Here is a 21,229-nt window from a genome sequence, read left to right on the forward strand (position 1 = left end):
ACAACCAGTTTTAACCAAATATACTGAAAATTAAAAAGAAATGGTAAACTGAAAACTTTCATTTGAGTCATGATACCCATATAGTTTCATGTATCTTATCTATAGCTTCAACATGAACTTGTTTAACAGTGTCTTCCTATCAAAACAACATTTTTACATGCCCGGTATACATACCTGTGTATCTCAGGGCTCTTTTGCCTGGCACTATGTTCTTCAGTGGCTTTCTGATACGAAGTGAACCTCTCGTTTAGGGTCATTGAAGATGATTTGAAGTATTGCTCTGTTGATTTAGGAGAAACACTGCCCAATTAGTTACCTTTACCTTAAGAGGAATTTTCAATTGTGACAGAAGGGCATGTAGCAGGTGAATAGAAAATAAAAATACTCAAGAAACCTAGTAGAAGAGAATCAAGTGTTACAAAGAACTCCTACCCTGTCCCACGTAACTTCTTGTACCTCAACAGGTAACTGATGCAAAGTTCCTCACAGGTCTCTGTCAATATTACATATAATCCAAGAACAATAAATATACTAAATCAAGAGTCTCTTTCTAATTCCATTTCAATAACGCACTACACTTCCTCAAATAAAACAAAAAGCAACAATAATATGTCAATGTCCTTAAGCCTTGCCAATATGAACCAATGAAGTTAACTTCAAGTAATCATTTGCAGAAAATGAAAATACTAAAATAACTTGCAAAGCTTGTTTTAATAAACTAATAAAATTATTTTGGCAAGAACTATGTTGTTAACAAAAACTGGATTTAAGAAACTGAATACTGGCACTTCAATTGGAAAAATATTTTTTACATCAATTAATACTAATTACTCCAAAAATCTGGCATCTTGGCAAACCTGACAGTACATTTGATATTACTGTCTTGTCTTTTAACAATTTTAAAATTAGTAATATCAACACCAATTCTTTTTTAAACCATTTCAAGATATGCTGTTGATGTAATATAGAAAGACGTATAAAGTCATGAAATGTTACATTACGAAGCAAGCTATCTGCTTAACAGGTCAACATACATCTGTGTCAACTTACCGCCCAATATCCAGCACATGTCTCATAACCAATCATTAAAACTTGAAATGGCCACTACCAGGGTAGTGCCTCAATCATAATTCCATGAAACCCAGGAATTTGAGCTAGCAACTCAGTTTTTATGCCATTTTTGCCAGGAAGACAGAAGATTCAACTTTGCCTGTATCTTTCAACAGCTATTTTACTTTGAAACATGGATTTGCCATTTCAAAACATATTCCAGGACCTAGTTACAATGAAAAAGAAAACATCACTGGGCATTTTCAGCTCTATATGAAGTAAGAGCTGTTCAGATCGGTTGCACAATACCAATAATGAAACATAACTACAGTTCTTTTCTTTAAAAAAAAAAAAAAAAAAGGAAAAAGGAAAAATTTATCAAAACCTGATCTCAAAATTCAGCAATAAATTGTAAAATGTAGAGACAGGTAAAAAAAAAAAAGTGAAAAAAGAAAAAATGTTAATGTTTCATATTCTATGCACCACAGTAATATGGTCATAAATTGGTTCACAAACCTAGTTATAGCCAAATAGCTAAACTCTTTTGTTACTACATTTAAATAATTACAGTAAAAAAGAAATTCATTAACTCTTCACTATTTTGAAATATCAAGTGCATTAAGAATTCCTGAGTGACAAGTTTCACCTATGAGTTGTTCTCAGGTCCAAAGACAAACTTTTCAAAAACGGCTTTTCAGAGCAACAGCCACGGAGATTCCTAGGTAAGAAACCTACTTCAGGGTAAACTCCCTTTCAAACACAAAAATAAAATAATAACATCTATTTGCCCAAAAAGTCGCAAGCTAAAATCTTTGAAAATTATTAGTAACTCTGGAACTAAAATTAGACACTGTCGAAAAGAGAGTATCACTACTTCAGTTGAAAAGAACATCCTTCATCATCCCCAGGACCTCAAGGCATGTCATCATTATTATCCTTAGTCACTCACTACTCACAGTATCACTACTTACCTAACACACTTTTAAATTTCTTGAACTTTTTCCCCCCTTTAAAAATCCTAATAAAGTTTTCTGATTTATCATATAAAAAAGTAAAATATTATAACAAATTAAGTAATACAAAATTAACACAGAAACACTGTTTTCCCCTCCCACTGGTTTCAAGTTTCTTTAAAGGTTAAAAAGAAATTCTTTATAATAGTAACAACATTGCACCACTTTGTTATAAATCTATGCCACGAGTACATTAATACAGGTCTTATGAATGCAATCAAAGATAATCTGCAAGCACTCTGAACTTCAAGGACAGTATTATGGCACATTTCAAAAAGACTTTCAGCACTGTATAAATCTGTATCATTTTTATCATGATACAGATTTTCAGGGTATGTTTTAATTTTACTTACATTTCACTTATTAAAAATCACTTTATTAAATAGGTGTTAATGTTACCAAGACTGGTATCTCATTTATGAAGTGCTATTTATACAAAATTTTAAGAGAGACTACATAGAGCCCTAGGGTGCATTATTATTATGCATAGCTGTTAATTTTTTTTTACTTGCAAGAAAAATATAATTCACAATACTAAACATACCTTTAACATGATGAACCAAGGACACAATGTGTTGAATAAATGACTCAGATGTGCTTTTGCTGGCCTGTGGCAACTTAATGTGGTCAAAGATGGATCGGAATTCTTGCTCCTTCTTGACAGAATGGACAAGTGTACTAGCAAGCAGTCTGTCTTTAGTCAAGGAAGCAGGTCTGGAGCATATCGGTAACAGACAGACACATACAAACAAAATATACCATTGGTTTGAATATGAAAATGGGAAGTATGGTCAGAAAATAAGATAATTAACTGGATTATTAACTAACCACCCACAGATTATTTACTGGGGAGCAATGTGGATTACCTGTTAGAATCATCAAGAGGAACAGGTGCCATTTTGAGTTTGACTTCAGGACGATGAGAATCACTGGCTATCATTTTGATCCTAAGTGGGCTCTCTTCTCTGAAGGTAGACTTTTCTCGTGCATCCAGATTCTTGTGTAGAGGGGGACTGTAATCAAAGAGGTCTTTGAGCTTTTCAGACTTTACCTGCTCAGGTGACTGAGTTTCTTTCTTTACTGTTATTCTCTCAGAATTTTTGTCGTCTTCCTTGTGCTTATCTTTTGCAGTGCTAGGCCTTTCTACTACATATCCAGTCTCTTTAAGTTTGTAATTTTTTTCTTCTCTAAATCCATCACTTTCTCTATTGCCTTTCAATGAAACTTTGGACTTGTACTTGGGTCCTTCCTCCTCAGTATTCCGATGAGACGTAGTAGCAAAATTTTTACCCTGATCTGCAAGAACTGACTTCCTGAACTGTCTATAATCCTCTGTCTCCTCTGTGTCATCCCCTTCTGAATCATTAAACTTTTGTTTTCCAGATTCCTTATCACTGAAGTAATCTAGAACTTCCTGATCTTCCCATTCTCCCTCTGCCCTCCCTTTCTCTGATCCTTTCTCCTTTGGAGCCTCTTTATCCCTGGTATTACCCCTATCAAGCAGGAATACTCTAGACTCTTCATCTGTGAACCTGTGAATAAGCAAAGAAGAGGATGGTAACTCTGGATTGCATTCATTCTGGACCACTTACATACTTAACTGTGCTTCCCAATATCACAGGGCCAGTAATAGGAGGAAAAAATCCTACTGAAAATTGCTTTTTTCAGATTCCACTTACAGAAAGCCTTAAAAGCATCCATAAAGCTTATGTGCTGAGTTTTTAAATAAATGCACACAGTAAGACTTCTGAAGTTTAAAAAAAGTAAAGCCATTCTCAAAAACTTGTTGTTTACTCATAGTTCACAATTCTGCACTAACAAATCCAAATTTCCACAGAGCTTAAGTTTAATTTTTGAGACTAAGAACTACTAAAAACTTATCTGTAATACACTTATCTGATACTTAAAATATACTTATCTATTTAATATATTTATCTATTTGAATCCTACTTATTACACTCAAAATTTCACTAACATATCTACTAAGTAAGAGTTCAAAAAGGTGGACTTCAGTGTAGTTAATATTAGATGTTACTATTCTATCTAAATCACAAAATAATTCATGTATATACTTTTAAGTAGAAAATGATTTCTGGCAATATTAAGTAGAAACTACATATCAATTCAATAAAAAATTAATTTTAGGTTGGGAAGCACTAGAAAAATAAATAGCAAGCTTGCTGTATTTCCTTACTTAAAACCAACCATATTACCTTAGTAATCCATTTTCATTAAGGAACCTTTAGTAATGCTTAAAATTAGCATTTAGACCAAGCATCTCTCTGAAATGTTACTGGAGTCAATAAGAAATACCATTTATTATCTTTTCTACAGTCAGGAAAATTTATTAAAAATTGGCAGCTGGACTATTTATACTACCACACAAGAATATATAACTGCATTATTTTATGTAGGTCACGTTATAATGATGAAGACAAAATAAGCTTTCAATGCTTTAACACTTTCAACTTCTCATTTACATTCTTAATTCTGGACTTAAAAAATGGATGAAATGAAAAGGAAGAGCATGAATTATCTTCATAAACATTAAAACACTTTACAATCAACTTGGAATTATTTTATAAAAAGAAAGAAGTCACGAGTAAAAATACTTAAATACACATCACAATGCAATTTTAAAACATAAATCCAAACAGAATTCAGAGAAATATTACTATTATGATCTAAATTCTCTTAACTCTTACCTTTTTAAGAATTTTCCTGTCTTTGCAGTTTCCTGATCTCCACCATCAGGATAAAATGAGGAACGTCCCCTAGCCTCATCTCTTGGAGCGTTCTGTGGTGTGATTGTCTTTGCAGGGCTTCTTCGTGAAGGGATATGATGAATTGGACTATTCTGAGAAGGGCTGTATCTACTTGATCCATTTCCAACAGAACCAGACCCAGATCTTTCAGGACTATGCTGAATGGAATGTGAATGCTGAGAGGGTGTGTTTTTTGCAGAGTGTACTGTACTGAGCATGGGGGCATCAGAGCAAGATGAACTCTGACTAGGTGGTGTAGCAATTGGTGAAGGACTATGGGGCGATCTGGGGCTATTATCATAAGCTGAAAGGCCAGGCCAAATATCACCAGATGTGGCCGATGATTTATTAAACTCATCAATAGATTCAGACGGGTCGTGTTCAAACGTATCTTTCGGTTCCTCCTGTGATTTATTTTTCAAAGGACTCTCTTCTTGAGGTTCCCCTTCAGCTTTTTTGGTTTGTTTTTCCTGAGACCCTCGTCTTTTAGAGACAGGAGACTTGCTATAAGGGGACGAAGAACGAGAAGAGGATGATCTTGGAGACCTAGAGGATCTATATGATCGGCGAGATCTGCTTCGGGATCTTTGAGAAGAAACGGATCTTCTTTTTGGACTCCTAGAACGTGAACGACCTCGTCGAGGACTCCTAGAGTGTCTTCTATTCCAAACAGGTCTATAACCACCTCGATGGTATCTACCTCCTCCTCCTTGATAATACCCTCTACCCCTTCCTCTGTATCCATAAGGTCGTCTCATTCCTCTATTATTTCTGTAATCTCGACGATAATCTCTAGAATAAATTCGATCTCTACTACGAGATCTTGAATACGTCCTGGAACGAGACCTAGAACTAAAAATGAAATAAATATCAATGAAAGAAAAATAAACTATTCCATTGTACCATTCTGATTGAATATATTATGCAAATAAGACGTCAAAGCTAAAAATGTATTTTTTTTAAAAAACCCCTCATTTATATAAAAGTTAAAGGTTATTATTTTCAATGAAAAACATCTCAATTCTAAGGTATATATCGAGAAAACGGGGGAAAAAGTGACATCCAACAATGGGACACACTAACACATCACATTCATGCAGGCACTTAAAGTGGTAATGTCAAAAGAATACGTAATGCCACGGAAGAATATTCATTAGTGGCTAAATGTATATGTAATAAAAAGCTAGGTCAAGAAAAATACTAAAGAAAAATCAGAAACTAACATTAATTCATAATAAGATCATGGTCATTTATTTTTAACTTGTTTCTATTTTCCATGCTAAGTATGTATTACCATTTAAAGAAAAACCACCAGAGTCAATCATTTTTATATAAAAGAATAAACCTATTGAGACCTCAGAGTCAGAAACAAGAAACTATGAAATAGCAAAGATTATTTACTGCCAAATAATTCTTACATTATCCAATTCATCTCTTAACATTACAACAGTTCCCCTTTATCTGCAGGAAATTCATCCAAAGTTTCCCCAGTGAACTAATTCTAAACAACAGATCCACTCACAGCGTTCTTGGAGACTAAAACATGTTAATGAATTTAGCACTCTGCCTGTGTAAGCAATCTATAACTGTTAGCTGGTATGATTATTATAATTTAAAGAGGTAAAAGCACAGTAATTCACCTGTATCTCTTCTTCCTTGAGTGTGATCTTGATCTTGATCGAGAACTAGACTGTGATCTAGACTTTGATCTTGAAGAATGTGATCTAGAATTGGAGCGACCCATTTCTTTTCTCCTAGGCAAATGAGAGGGCAAAAAAGGTTAAAATCACAATGCAAGAGAAGTAGTTTCTATTATTTAACTTATCTTCAGATACAAATTAAATTTATAAAACATTAAGTTTCCCAAAGGATATTACCCATCATTATTCAAGTAAGTACTAAGTCAATTATCCCTAACTAAAACTGTATTTGCACCTGCATGGCAGGTATTGTAAAGAAACAACAGAAGATTTCTATGGACTTTTCCACTTATGTGCCTCAATCCAAAAAAAGGCAGCAGCTGCAGAAGTCAGAAAGAGCAATGACATCAGACTGCAGCAGTACGTTAGATGTTATTCCATGCCCAATACAAATGCCTACCTCTCCTGTAAAAAAGATAAATAATATCAGAGTATTACAGATAACAAACCTGAAAAGAAAATACAAATGACATAATATTAAAAAACAGAGTAAACCTACCCAGCTGTCATCATAAGTGCTTTATGGCTTTGAAATGGGACTAAACTGACCACTCCATGTATGCAATACTGCTTGGAATGGTGACGGATAAGTCTCCCAGTAGAATAAAGGTCATTAAGTCTCTTAACAGCTGGAGCTCAAAGCTCTGCTTTCAACAGTCATGACTGTAGAAATAAAAATGGACTTATGTGACAATGCCTAGTTCACCCTATAGCTTTCTGGTGAAAAGATGAAAAAGGATAAAAGAAACTAAAGAGATTGCTGCAAGAAGAGATTGGGACGGCAAGAAAAAGAGAACCTGTACACCAATATTCTAACTTTTCTAAATACTAGCTAGTATCTAATGCAATAATCAGACCTCATGAAATTAGTAACAGGACTGATTTATAAGATCTACTCTTTACAAAATTAAACCTACACATCTCCCAAGTTTATTCCTGCTACAACTATTTTAAATTTTCACTAATTTACACAAAATTAAGTATTTTTTCCCCAAAAAATCAACTCACTAAACTTTCCTAATAGCCTGCAATTGCCATGTATTTAAAACCATTTTGACCTAATTAGACTTTGCTCAGTAGTATGAAAGTTTTTGAAAAGTATTGAGATAAACTAGAGGAGGCAATGATGTCTGCATACTTCCTCACCAAAAAAGCCACATAAATGACAAATTCAATGGGTTTCAAACAAATATTTATTCTAAAATAAAACACAACTGTCTTCAAAGAGACAAACACCAGCTTCATCTTCTCTCACTCTTAATTCCAAGTGAGTTAAGATATAAAGACAGTACCTTCCTCAGAGATGTAGAGAGGATTAAATGAGTTGATACATGTAATATTCTTAAAACAATTTTCAGCACATAATAAGCAATCAAACCTAACTTTAACACCCATGTAAAGGGGAAAAAGTTAAGTTATGGAACTCCTCTTGTACGCATAAAAGATAAGTTAAATAAGCAGAGCTATTTTGTCCTGATTATTTTTGAATAACTGTGTGTTTTGAGTCTTTAAGTAGATGTGTTTATAGAAGTAGAAGCAGATATACAACCTAGAAATAAAAGAGAATCTTTTCCCTAAAACTTTAAAAATCTGGCTTACTTCATACAAGTCACCATAACAAAAGTTTCAGACCATATCACTTTTAATCAGTCTAAATCATTAGGTTCAGAAGTCACATTTTCTTTAAAAAGTCCAAACTTCAGACTAGAAAAACTAATCATCTACCTTGGGTTTTATGCAGGATCAAGCAGTCAACTGAAGTCTTTGAGATACTGTAAGATTCTTCCTGGAGAGAATGCTCTGAGACATTAAATTCCTAGCAAAGATAAAAAAAAAAAAATTTGAATTATGATAAAAAATCCACTATTTACAACATATTATCACTCAGCACTGCAATAAACTCTTAATAAAGGCACTAAATATTTCAGGAACAGAATATTGAATCAGGAAATAAGTTTTTAACCATAAAAGCTTAAAGAAATTTAACTTTTGTTTTAATCAGAATGCAGCAGTGCATTATGAAACTGCAGGACCTTTAATGCAAGCACTTGAGTTCTAATTTTAGCGATCTAGGCTTTAGAAAACAGAAGCTATACTGTCATCCTATCAGAAAATTCCAAAGTGGTTAGCCTAAGTGGCCATCTTGGTATAACATGTTATGTATCTATAGTAAGGGTTTCCCTCACAGCTCAGTCGGTAAAGAACCTGCCTGTAATGCAGGAGACCTGGGTTCGATCCCTGGGTCAGGAAGATCCCCTGGAGAAGGAAACTGCAAACCATTCCAGTATTCTTGCCTGGAGAATCCCATGGACAGAAGAATCTGGCAGGCTACAGTCCATGGGGTCGCAAGAGTCAGACACAACTTAGGATTCAACTACTACCATCTACAGTTAGTATTCATAATGCTACAGTTTATAACAACTATAGTTTGAGTTTACTTTAATGCTATTTATCTTATCTTCTCCTGACCACTTCCTTTCATATAGTTCAGTTTCATTTGAAGCCGATTTTTAAAGTTAATGTAACAACTATCATGCTGCTGCTGCTTATATACCAGATGTTTCAAAAAAAAAAAAAAAACAACCAGCCAGTAGATGAAACAAGTATCAACTGGAAGCCAGAGCTCTTCCGAAACTAATTTACATTACTATGCAAATAAATTTAAGTTATACACAAAGTATTGAGCAATTTCAGTATTTACTGAAATGCTTAGCCTTATGAATAAAATTCAGTTATTATCAATTATGGGGCTTCCCAGGTGGCGCTAGTAGTAAAGAACCTGCCTGCAATGCAGGAGACACACGATTGTTCCCTGGGTCAGAAAGATCCCCTGGAGGACAGCATAGCAACCTACTCTAGTATTCTTGCCTGGAGAATCCCATGGACAGAGGGGCCTGAAGGGCTACAGTCCATGGGGTCACAAAGAGTCAGACATGACTGAAATGACTTAGCACACATTTTCAGCTATGTACAAAGCACAGTCAAAACTACGAGGGGATCAGAAACTAAACAATACAAAATTGTATGTGACTACACTCAAGGAATTAATAAATCAGTTTAAGTGGGAAAAAAACCCACATTAATATCTGTCCTATCAAATTATTGATCCAATGGAAAAAATGTAATAAAAATGAAAACACAAAGTAGAAGAAATAAGATTAAACTGGTAAAACAATAACATGTTCCCTAAATATTTATACAGGGCCTTACAGCTAAGGGAATTATTTTATTTTTAAGATAGGAAGAAAGAATAGGAACCTAGCAAGTATGGGAAATATAGCAAAATAAAAATTAGCAAAAACAAAAGAACACGGATACATTAAACAGAAAGATTTCTAAAGTATTCCTATGTTTAGTTTTAAAAATATTAGATCCCCCAAGTGGGCAGAGAAAAACTCTCATCTTCTAAACTGATAGGCTGTTATGAAACTTTATTCTGACCGAGAAGTCCAATACTACTGATTCACTGCTGGAAGTGATACAAGGCTCATTTTAACCAACACTTACCCCCAAACAATTCTAAAAGGCTTATTTTAGTTTCTGTATATCCAAAGAAGAACCAATTGCCAAGTCTCTCTTTACTCCAAGTCATGATTTTCTGAGGTACCAAGAAAATATATGCTAGAAACAGCAAAGTGAGGGAAAAGGGGCTGTAGGCTGTTAGCCTAGCAGACGTACCTTCTTATTCACAATCAATGAATATATTCAAGCATCCATACAAAAAACTCAATGATCATATACAAAATATGACACATAATACGTTAATAATATACATTACAAATTAACATTTAATACTGTTAATATTTAAGACAGTACAAAAATTGTAATCAGCTTGCCTTTTTTCTACTTTAAACGGAAGTCTATATACAAAGCACTGTGTTATATATTATGGGAGACACGACAGGTCCCTGCCAAGTCACTGTCCAACTCTGTGCGACCCCACAGACAGCAGCCCACCAGGCTTCCCCGTCCCTGGGATTCTCCAGGCAAGAACACTGGAGTGGGTTGCCATTTCCTTCTCCAATGCACGAAAGTGAAAAGTGAAAGTGAAGTTGCTCAGTCATATCTGACCCTCAGCGACCCCGTGGACTGCGGCCTACCAGGCTCCTCCATCCACGGGATTTTCCAGGCAAGAGTACTGGAGTGGGGTGCCATTGCCTTCTCTGAAGAACTGTGCTAGGTGACTTTAAATAAAATTACCTTATTTAATCCTCATAATCCCATAAGCTACATATTTAACCCCACCTTTCAGATGAATTTAAGCTTTCATAATTCATATGAATTTAAACAAAGGAGACTATCAGAAGCCAGACACTACTACTGTAGGAAACACAGCACTTTAAGTGAGACATTAAGTTCCCTTCTCTGTTGGAGCTTACGTTCAAGCCAGGGGAAGAGAGAAACCAAAGAACACAAAGTGATGTCAAGAGATGGAGAGGAGGACTACTACAGTGGATCCTTGAACCATCTTTAAAAAGGTAACAAGTTAAAGAGAAGGAACACTGCAAAGATCCAAGAAAAGCATTCTAGGTAAAGGACACAAACTTAACCAATTCAAGACAAACTTGTAAGAAGGCTGAGGTACTGTGATCAATGAGAGGGTACAAGATAAGGCAGGAGACAGGAAAGGACTAAATCAAATGGCATCTAATAAGGAGGCCAGAGTAGAGTTGAGATTTTACTCTAACTGTAATGGGAAGGTCGTAAAAGGTCTGATTTGGGAAGTGTCACCATCTTATTTATTTGCATTTTAAGATGGCTGCTGTATAGAGCATGAACCACATGGAGCAAAGAAAAGGGAGACAAATTAGAAGGTTGAAGTAACAGTAAGTACTTGAGCCCAGTCTTAATTTTAGCATATTCAGGATGTGGGCTCCAAATTTTTGGAAACTACTGCTATTCATATCTTTAATAATCCTAAAAATACCTCCCATGACTATTACTCCAATTGACTAGGTTCAAAATTCTGGTTTGACAATTAACCAGCTACCCAACTTTGGACAAATTACTTTAATCTCTTTCAGCTTCACTTTCCACAGATATAAAATAAAGCTAGTAACAGTACTTACTCATAGGCTTAAGATTAAATGTACTAAACTAATAAATAGAAATGACTTATCTGGCACATGGTCTATATTCAAAGTTTATTAATTTCACTTCAAATGATTAATATTTAATATTTTTGGCATAGCATTAGTCAGCAGTATTTAAAAAGTCAAGAAATGCTTAACAGGGTGTGAGGATGGCCAAGTGGTCTAAGGCTCCAAACTCAAGAAATGCTTAATAAAATGAGTGGAATTTTGCTTTAAAATACTCCAGAAAAATGGAATTTGAAAAAGAACAGATTTCACATGTATAACTGAATCACTTTACACCTGAAACTAACACAATGTTAATCACCTATACTCCAATATAAAATAATTTTTAAGCACTCTCAAAAAAAAGCAAATAATGTTAAAGTTGGTAAATGCTGATAATTATTAAGCCTAAATAACAGCTCAATATTCCACTTTTGTGCTTGAATATTTCCTTAAGAAAAAGCTTAAAAAAAAAAATGGTTTAGTCACAAATTTTTGGTTCTGTGTCCAGCTCCTTGGCGGCCTGCTTTAGAAAAAAGCATGCAGAACTGAGAAAAAGAATACCTGCATTCCAGACCAGATTGTGCCACTCCCTGGTTCATGTGGCCCTAAAAAGTTTTCTACCTTTTTTGGCCTCCTCCTAGTATACGCTTGCTCCTTGGAAGAAAAGCTATGATTAACCTAGACGGCATATTAAAAAGCAGAGATATTACTTTGCCAACAAAGGTCCGTCTAGTCAAAGCTATTGTTTTTCCAGCAGTCATGTACAGATCTGAGTGCTGAACTGCAAAGAAAGCTGAGCGCCAAAGAACTGATGCTTTGGCATCAATGAAGACTCTTGGAATTCAAGAAGATCCAATCAGTCTATCCTAAAAGAAATCAGCCCTGAATATTCATTGGAAGAACTGATGCTGAAGCTGAAACTCCAATACTTTGGCCACCTGAAGCGAAGAATGGACTCATTGGAAAAGACCCTGATGCTGGGAAAGACTGAAGGCAGGAGAAGAGGGTGACAGAGGATGAGATGGTTGGATGGCATCACCGACTTGATGGACATGAGTATGAGTAAGCTCCAGGAGTTGGTGGTGGACTGGGAAGCCTGGCGTGCTGCAGTCCATGGGGTTGCAAAGAGTCGGACACAACTGAGTGCCTGAGCTAAACTAGTATATGGAGAAATACTAGATCAAGTTGAAGGTTTGAAAATTCCGAAATAACACACAAATGTCAACCTGTATTATTATTACATTAATGTTTGTAGGTTTTTTTTTCCAGCTGGGGGCAAAGAAAATATTAAATACTTAGTATCAAACACTGGACTGGTTCCAAATTGGGAAAGGAGTACTACATCAAGGCTGTATATTGTCACCCTGCTTATTTAACTTCTATGCAGAGTACATCATGCAAAATGCCAGGATGGATGAAACACAAGCTGGAATCAAGATTGCACGGAGAAATATCAATAACCTCAGATATGCAGATGAGACCACCATTATGGCAGAAAGCAAAGAAGAACTAAAGACCGTCTTGATGAAAGAGAGAAGAGTGAAAAAGTTGGCTTAAAACTCAACACTGAAAAACCGAAGATCATGGCATCCAATCCCATCATTTCATGGCAAATAGATGAGGAAACCACGGAAACAGACTTTATTTTCTCGGGCTCCAAAACCACTGCAGATGGTGACTGCATCCATGAAATTAAAAGATGCTTGCTCCTTAGAAGAAAAGCTATGACCAACCTGGACAGCATTATTAAAAAGCAGAGGACATTATTTTGCCAACAAAGGTCCATCTATTCAAAGCTATGGTTTTTCCGGTAGTCATGAATGGATGTGAGAACTGGACCATAAAGAAGGCTGAGCATGGAAGAACTGATGCTTTTGAACTGTGGTATTGGAGAAGACTCGAGGGACCCTGGACTGCAAGGAGATCCAACCAGTCAATCCTAAAGGAAATTAGTCCTGAATATTCATGGGAAGGACTGAAGGAAGCTCCAACACTTAGGCCACCTGATGCGAAAGAGCTGATTTCATTAGAAAAGACTCTGAAGCTGGGAAAGAGTGAAGAAGGCAAGAGGAGAAGGGTATGACAGAAAACGAGATGGTTCGATGGCATCACCCATTCAATATACATGGATTTGAGCAAGCTCTGGGAGATGGTGAGGACAGGGAAGCCTGGTGTGCTGCAGTCCATGGGGGTCGCAAATAGTTGGACACGACTTAACAACTGAACAACGTTTGTTGACTTTTTTCCAGCTGGGGGCAAAGAAAATATTAACTACTTAACATTCTGGGGCTAACACTGACAACCACTGTTTAAGAAACTTGAACTGAAAAATAAACAAATTCATAACCTACAGCTATAACCTAAACATTTACACTTACCAGTCAGAGACAATTGGACTTCCCAATTCCCTTATCCACTTTTTTGTCACTTAATAAATCACTGTAAATTACATAGCTGTGGTTGTTGTTCAGTTGCTAAGTCGTGTCTGACTCTGCCACCCCATGAACTGAAGCATGCCAGGCTTCCCTGTCCTTCCCCAATGATTCTGAATGCAGCTTCTGAAAAACCCTAATACGAAGTTCTATATATAATAGAAGCGAAAAGACTTTCCATTTCTATTAACACAAGTTGTCACTCACATAGCTAATCTAGTATAGGTAGCCGCCCATATTCAATACACTGAACTAAACCTGAGCCTACCCAAGTCACAAGTTTTCAGAGATCTATCTCCAAGTCCTGAAACACTACTGCTCTTCCAACTCAAGAATCAGCTCTAGCCAAAAAATTTCCTTTGCCACAATTATCTGAATCAAGGAGGATTCCCATGACTACCACAATGTGACAATGAAAAGTGTGGTATTCTTAAAACAAGATGCTAACTGCCATCAGTAGACAGGCTTTAGTTTACTCACCTAAAGTAAGTTATTTCGGACACATAATCCTCCCATTCAATTAGTTATCCAAAATTGTCTAGGATCATATAAAACTGCAAATAAACTGGTAGCGTTTCCTCCTATGTAAAGGTTCTTTGTCTAAACTGTAGCCCAACCATTCCAGCTATAGTCCAATCTGAATGAGAATTCACAGTGAGAAATAAACTGTTTTGCCTTTTAATATCCCCCAAATTTAAGAGGCGCTGCTGCACAAAAAAATACAAGACTGAAGGAGCTCATCTCTGTATGTCATTTTTGGTCATATCTACCTCCAAATTTAATTTCAAGTTTTTTCACTTCTAAAATTATACATATATATAAAATAAATAAAGTTTGACTTAGAAAAGTAGTTGCCACTACTGCTGGATTCTGACGAGATACACCTTAAAATTTAAATAAAGCCAACCAAGGATTTATGATGGCAAAGTCCCTAACCTCAACTCACCACTCCCATCCATCCATTTATACCACCAATCGCGGATGCAACTTTTCTCACAAGGTACAGTGGCTAAAACTGCATGAAGGACGTGGCTTAGCGGATACTCCAGAACTGCCCTTTAGCCCCGGAGGTGGCAGGGCCGTCCTTACACCCATCGGCTGAGACCGCTGCCCAAGCTAGTAACTAGGCACCAAATCCTAGAGTCAAGAGTGCGCTCTCGCTTCAAATCAGTTACCAGGGGAACCCGAAGAAAATTTTCCCGCAACCCAGAAAGCCGGAGGCGGATGCCGGGGTCAGAGAGCGCGGAACGAGATCCTAGGACAAACTAGAGTAACAAAATCAAGGCGTAAACCGACCGGGAGCGTGAAGCCTGGGAAAAGGAGTTAAAAGAGGGCGCGAAAAGGGGTTAACCTACCCAAAGCACTTTGTTGCAGGTTAGTTATTTTGTCCAAGCCTCTCAGGCCGGAAAGAAAGGTGGCGATTCCAGCCAATGAGAAACGAACACAAGTTGCACCTCGGACCGCCAGAGGAGCCGTAGGCGGAGAAGGGAGAGAAGAGGAAGCGCGCGTGCGCCGGGGAGAGCTTTCAGTCGGCCACGCGCAGAGGTCCGGACTGAGGAAAATGGGGGAAGGGTTGAAAACGCAGATCTGCGCAGGCGCACGGAAGGCCGCGCGGTCTGTGGGTCTCGAGCCAGGCTCGCAGGCGCGCGCGCGCGCACGGTTCTCGCTGCTCACCCCACCCCCCACCTTTTCGGCCCGTAGTGCCTCGAAAGCCTGAGGGAAACTGGCTGGGAAACGCATAAATAACGGCACAACGTTTCCTGGGCTCTCCTGTCACCGCCAACCCGCCACTACCAACAAAAGATTCAGTAATATTCATTCCTCCTCGATATTCACTGCCTTTTGAGTTATCTAGACGCAACGCAAGGCCTACCTGACACGCCGAAGGACGGTTCCCGGGACTTATCTCACCGGTAACTACACAGCGGCCATTTCCCCACTCAAGAACGGGAGGAAAACCATAGAGGTATCTTCGACGCGCTAGCTCCTCTCCGTCACTTCCGATTTGGGGCGTGGCCTCCGGTGCCGCTAAATATCTGACCAAGTCCCACCCACTCCACCGCCCTAAACCCGCTCTCCGGCCGCGGTAAAGATGTTGCCTGAGGCTTTCTGGGAAGTCGCGTGGCTGGTCTCGCGCGATGATCTGGCGGCTCCGCCTTCCGGTCTTCATCAGCCGCCTCCGCCAGGGTGGCGGTAGAAAGTGGGTGGGGTGTTTTGGTGATGTGAGGTCGTGGTTCCACACCGGGGTATTCGCTGGTCTCTCTGGTTTGCATTGAGCGAACCCTCCGGACCTCGCTTGCCCCCACTTTTGCTCGTCTGGTCTATTTTTTCTGTGGGACCAACTCTGACCAGGCCGGAAACAAAAGGATAATTTCACACTGAGGAAAAGACACGGACTCTATTAGCACATTGCGTCTCTCTGCCAGGAAGCGCCGAGTTTTTTCTCAGACGCCAACTGTAAGCTAGGAAGTGTAGCTTTTTGTTTGATAGAAAATATGCCAGACGCACTTAGAAGTAGAAAAATGGCCACGATCTGCGTCCGTTTCTTGAGTGGCGTCACACCAACTCTCCCACCCGTAGCGGAGTTCACGCTGCAGTACTCCGAAGTGGCTTAGGCTATCCTGGCGGTTTGCGTCAGAGGTTGCTTCTTGTCCTCGGACGTGGTTAAAGCATTACCACTTAGACGCCTCGAGACGTTGGTTTGAGCATAAAAATAAAGCAAAACACGAAGCTTAACGATCAGTTGTGCTGGTCCAGAAACAACCTAATCTGCCAAAAATATAAACCAGATTATGAATAAGGGAAGCCACATTTTTTCATTTGGATAAAATTTCAAGTAAGAGTCGTAGTACATTTTCTATTAAGACTTAGCTGCGCGTAATTCCTTAGGGCCTAAAATCGTTATTACTTTGTTGTTAAGGGACCTGAACTGCCTGAAAGGATTTAAAAGTTCTAATTAGTAACCAGTCTTCTGTCAGTAAATGCAGTCCAGTGTTGGGCCCTAGCCGTGGATTTAATACTGTGCTTAGGGCATTCTCTCATCACGTCCAATTTACGAGCTCAACTAGAAAAAATACCTCATTTTTATGGGATGTATTCTCGGTTATTTCTTGTACAGCCTGCCCCTCAACCCCTCACCACTGTCAGAATGTGGAAGCAGGAATCTCTGGCCTATGTCGTGCACTGATAAGTCCCAAGCATTCAGCAGGTGCTCAATAAATATTTGTTGAATGGATAAACTATATTACAAGAAAAAAAGGAAAAGCCGTTGATGGCTCAATACAACTACTATTCTGCAAGTAAGGGAGGGGGTTGATTTAAAGCTAAAAGCCCTTACCCATTATATCAGGATAAACCACAATCTGACAAGAGTGTTTTATAAGCTAGGATATTATCTTAAGCGTTTCTCTGCAATTCTGTTGCGAATGCATTGAAAACGAAGTCATGTTGCTATCTGAGGCAGTATAACTGCCTTTAAATAACCTGAGGTAATAACTAAGTAGAAGAGACATTGGAACAAATCCTTTAATAAAAAGCAATCCAGGCTTCTTTTGAATTAGGTTCATTTGATATATGACACTTTTATCAATCTCCAAAATTAGAGGATATTGAATTTAGATCATGGTTTATGTACTTCACTGTATTGTTTTCTTTTACTTTCAAAACCTGACATTCCACCAATACAGTTCCATTCTTTGTAATGGAACTTTTTACCCTGTTGAAAATACAAAGAAAGTGGAGAGGAACATGAGAAAATCAAGAGCCCATTTAACAAAAGGACATTGTATAAAAAGAAATTTTCCCAAGAAGAAATAGTAATTGTAAACAAATGACCAACCTTAATAAGATAAATGCCTACAAAAAGAATAATCAATCAGTAAGCTAAATTTAACTTAACATTGATAGTTTACTCTATGTTTATAAAACTCTTTCCTTAGGGTTTTGGTTTGTTTCATTTAAGGTAACTTGAAAGAGAGAACAAGAAAGGACTTGCTATCTGAAAATGGTGTTGGAAGGTTAGACTTGGAAGGCAGACTCCCTCCTTCTACTGGTTTTGTTTGTCTTTTTAGGCTGAACAACATTGGAACTGTTTTCTCATTTGGGGAAATTAAAGTTGAAGGGGAATTTGGAGGGCGTGTTCCCACTCCCTGAGAATAGTAACTGTTGCTAACCCATTAGTAGTGGGAAGCAGGCAAAACAAAGTTGGGCCAAAAGAGTTTAGGTTATGTAGGCTGGGGGGCTGTGAGTGGTTGGCTATTGTTTCTGCTACCTCCTCAGTTCCTATCCTTCCCAAGGCTTTGTATTGATTTCTTTTTTTGTGTGTGTGTGATAAAATGTATCCTGATACTTGGAGCTAGCTGATATTTCAGTAAATTTCTGAATGAGCTAACCAGAGTTGGTTTCTGTTGCTCACAAACAAGAACCCTCAACTGCATGCTGTGTTTTGGGTAGAGACATTTTCTATTTATGAGGATATTTTCCCAAATGGTCTGGCATTTTTTCGTATCTGTACAATTGAAATGGTTCCCTTGCCAAATCTATTTCACTTCCTACTGGTGAGCGCAAGTTGACTGGGTTCCACCCTCCTCCACCCCGCCCCCCCCCCTTTCTATCCTCGATTTGCCTGCTACGAACATGGAAGTTGTTTTTTCCCCAAGATTTAAAATTACCAAAATTATATATTCAAGAATTATTTATTACACTATTGTTCTTTAATATTCATTTAAAAAAATTGAAATATCAAAATATGACTGTTAAGCATTGTTCTTAAGTCCCACCAAGATTAATGTGCATCTTTCTCACAAAGATTATTGCAATAAATGTAATACTTTCAAAGTTTTCATAAGAAATACTTGCCCACAGATTATGCCAGCTGGCTATTTAATCTAGCTATTAAAGAGCAGAGAGGAAAGGCCACCAAAAGTGAGGTAATGGAATTATTATTAGCTTTATCACCAAAAACCATTTCTTCCTTGAGAGAGGTTATAGGAGGAGCAGAACATTCTTTGTTGAAATTCTTTAGGGTTCAGTCCTGAGTCATCTCTTGTCTTTCTATATCTGTCATCCTGTGATTTTAAGTATCATCTTTGTACTTTATCTCAAAACTGGAATTCTTTGAACCACAGACCCACACATACTTGACTTCATACCTTGTCTTTCTTGGAGGTTTCACACACATCTCAAACCTAATATTAAGAATGGAATTCCTGGGACTTGCCTGGTGATCCAGTGGCTAAAACTAAATTAGTTTAGTTTTAAATGCTCCCAATGCAGGAGGTCTGAATTTGTCCCTGGTGGGGGAACTAGATCCTGCATGCTGAAACTAAGACCCAGTGCATCTAAATAAATAAATGAAAATGTTAGAAAAAAATGAAATTTCTAATTTCCTTTCTTTTTCCCAACCTGTTTATTCTTTCCTTCCCTATTATTCTCTCCAATCTTCCCAACTATTATAACACTATCAAAATCCAGTGAATTAAGGTCAAAATCTAGGGAGCAACACTATTTCCTCTTTCCCTGAATTTTTAATCCAATAAATAAGCTGAGACCTGTCAATCCATTTCCAAAATACATTTACAATTATTTGCATTTTCCTTTTCTCACAATTATCATTGTTATCTCACTTAAACTAAAACAGCCTCCTAGCTGGTCTCCCTGCCCACTGTCAGTCCATTTCTCAGAGAGAACTTGAATGATCCCTTTCAAATAAATCATGCCATATCTCTGATTACAATCTTAACCTTCCACTGCAGCTGGATTGAAATCCAAACTACTTATGTAGCTTATCCACTATATATACATAACCACTTATGTACCACGACCTGCACTTATCTATTTATTCTCACCTGGAACCACCCTCCTCTTGATTAATTATGTTCACTACCATTCTTTCCATTCCAGAAACAGAAGGTGATCTTTTCTGCTCCAGGGAATTTCAACATTTATACATTTATTTAAAGAGGAGAGGAACCAGTAAGGAGATTGAGAAAAAACAGCCAGGGAGGTAGAAGACAAAATCAAATGTAGTAGTTTCTCTGTTACTGTATAACAAAACGTAGCAACTTTAAACAATAATTTCACAGTGTCTGTGGGTCAGGAATCTGGAGGGGTTATCTGCCTGATTCTGGCTCAGGGTCTCTCATGAAGTTGCAGTGAAGTTGTCAGCTGAGACTGCAAACATCTGAAGTCTGGAGATGCACTCCACAATCACTCATGTGAACGTTGGCAGGAGACCTCAGTTCCCAATCACATGGACCTCTGCACGGGTTGCCTCAGTGTCCTCATGCTATAGCTGGCTTCCCCCAGTTAATGATGGGAGAAAGGGGAGTCCAAGACAGAAGTTGTTACCTTTATAAGCTAATCTCAGAAGTGACACCATCACTCTACTATATTTTATTGGCTGTTCAGACCTATCCTGGTGCAGTGTGAAAGCAGACTAAAAGGTGTGGATACCAGAAAGTGGAAATCATTGGAGACCATCTCGGAGGTTGTCTTTGAAGCCAAAAGAAGCATGTGCTTAAGTGTGTGAAGTCAAAAAGACAAGGACAGTGGGCTTCTGTGCCACTTAGTCTGCAAGAAACACTACATGAGTGCAATAATTAACACCCAGCTGAACTGAACTGAATGAGAATTCTGAAACATAAGCAACTCCAGCACCTACCAGCTATTACAACTCACATTCATCCTCTGTTCATGTTACAGCTTTCCTTCTGATTTCAGATTTCTCTCCTTCTGCCTCTTCACAACAGCTCACAGCTTTCTTGATACTCATTTCTACAAGTAAACCAGGTGTTTTTAAAATAAAATAGTATTTTAGTATTTATGTGTTTCTTAACCACTTAACATGTATGAAACTCTGCTACCATACTTGCTAGGTTCCTATTTTTTTTCACATGTAACTGATGAAGTTTTTGAGTATTATATCCTAAGTCTATTTTTGCCAAAAGCCCTGTGATTTTTATTGTTATTTTGCCTAGCACATTACCTTTTTAAAAAAAAATTTTTATTGAAGTGTAGTTGACTTACAAGGTTGTGTTAGTTTCAGATGTACAGCAAAGTAATTCAATCATATATACATATGTGTATATATATGTAGCTACATATATGTATACATTCTTTTTCAGATTCTTTTCCATTATAGGTTGTTGATCGATCTCTAAGTCGTATCCAACTCTTTGCAACCCCATG

The 21,229-nt window shown here is 37.6% G+C and overlaps 1 protein-coding gene across 6 annotated transcripts in view; it reads right to left on the bottom strand.

The window, feature by feature from the left end:
* The window catches only part of BCLAF1 (BCL2 associated transcription factor 1), a 30,895-nt gene extending 14,847 nt beyond the window's left edge, over positions 1–16,048 (bottom strand). For 2 of the 6 annotated variants that reach the window (XR_009495802.1, XM_005210975.5), the window contains exons 1-7: positions 15,915–16,048; positions 8,254–8,344; positions 6,469–6,582; positions 4,769–5,680; positions 2,930–3,595; positions 2,608–2,777; positions 175–280 (exon numbers count right to left, since the gene is read on the bottom strand). Coding sequence is in view for 5 of the 6 variants with exons in the window: in XM_005210975.5 (XP_005211032.1) it covers positions 175–280; positions 2,608–2,777; positions 2,930–3,595; positions 4,769–5,680; positions 6,469–6,572 (1,958 nt within the window). In the remaining variant the exon portion in view is untranslated. 6 annotated transcript variants of the gene reach the window in all.
* Between the last annotated feature and the right edge of the window lie 5,181 nt (positions 16,049–21,229).

This window comes from Bos taurus, chromosome 9 (genome assembly GCF_002263795.3).
Source record: "Bos taurus isolate L1 Dominette 01449 registration number 42190680 breed Hereford chromosome 9, ARS-UCD2.0, whole genome shotgun sequence".
NCBI classification, from domain to species: domain Eukaryota; kingdom Metazoa; phylum Chordata; class Mammalia; order Artiodactyla; family Bovidae; genus Bos; species Bos taurus.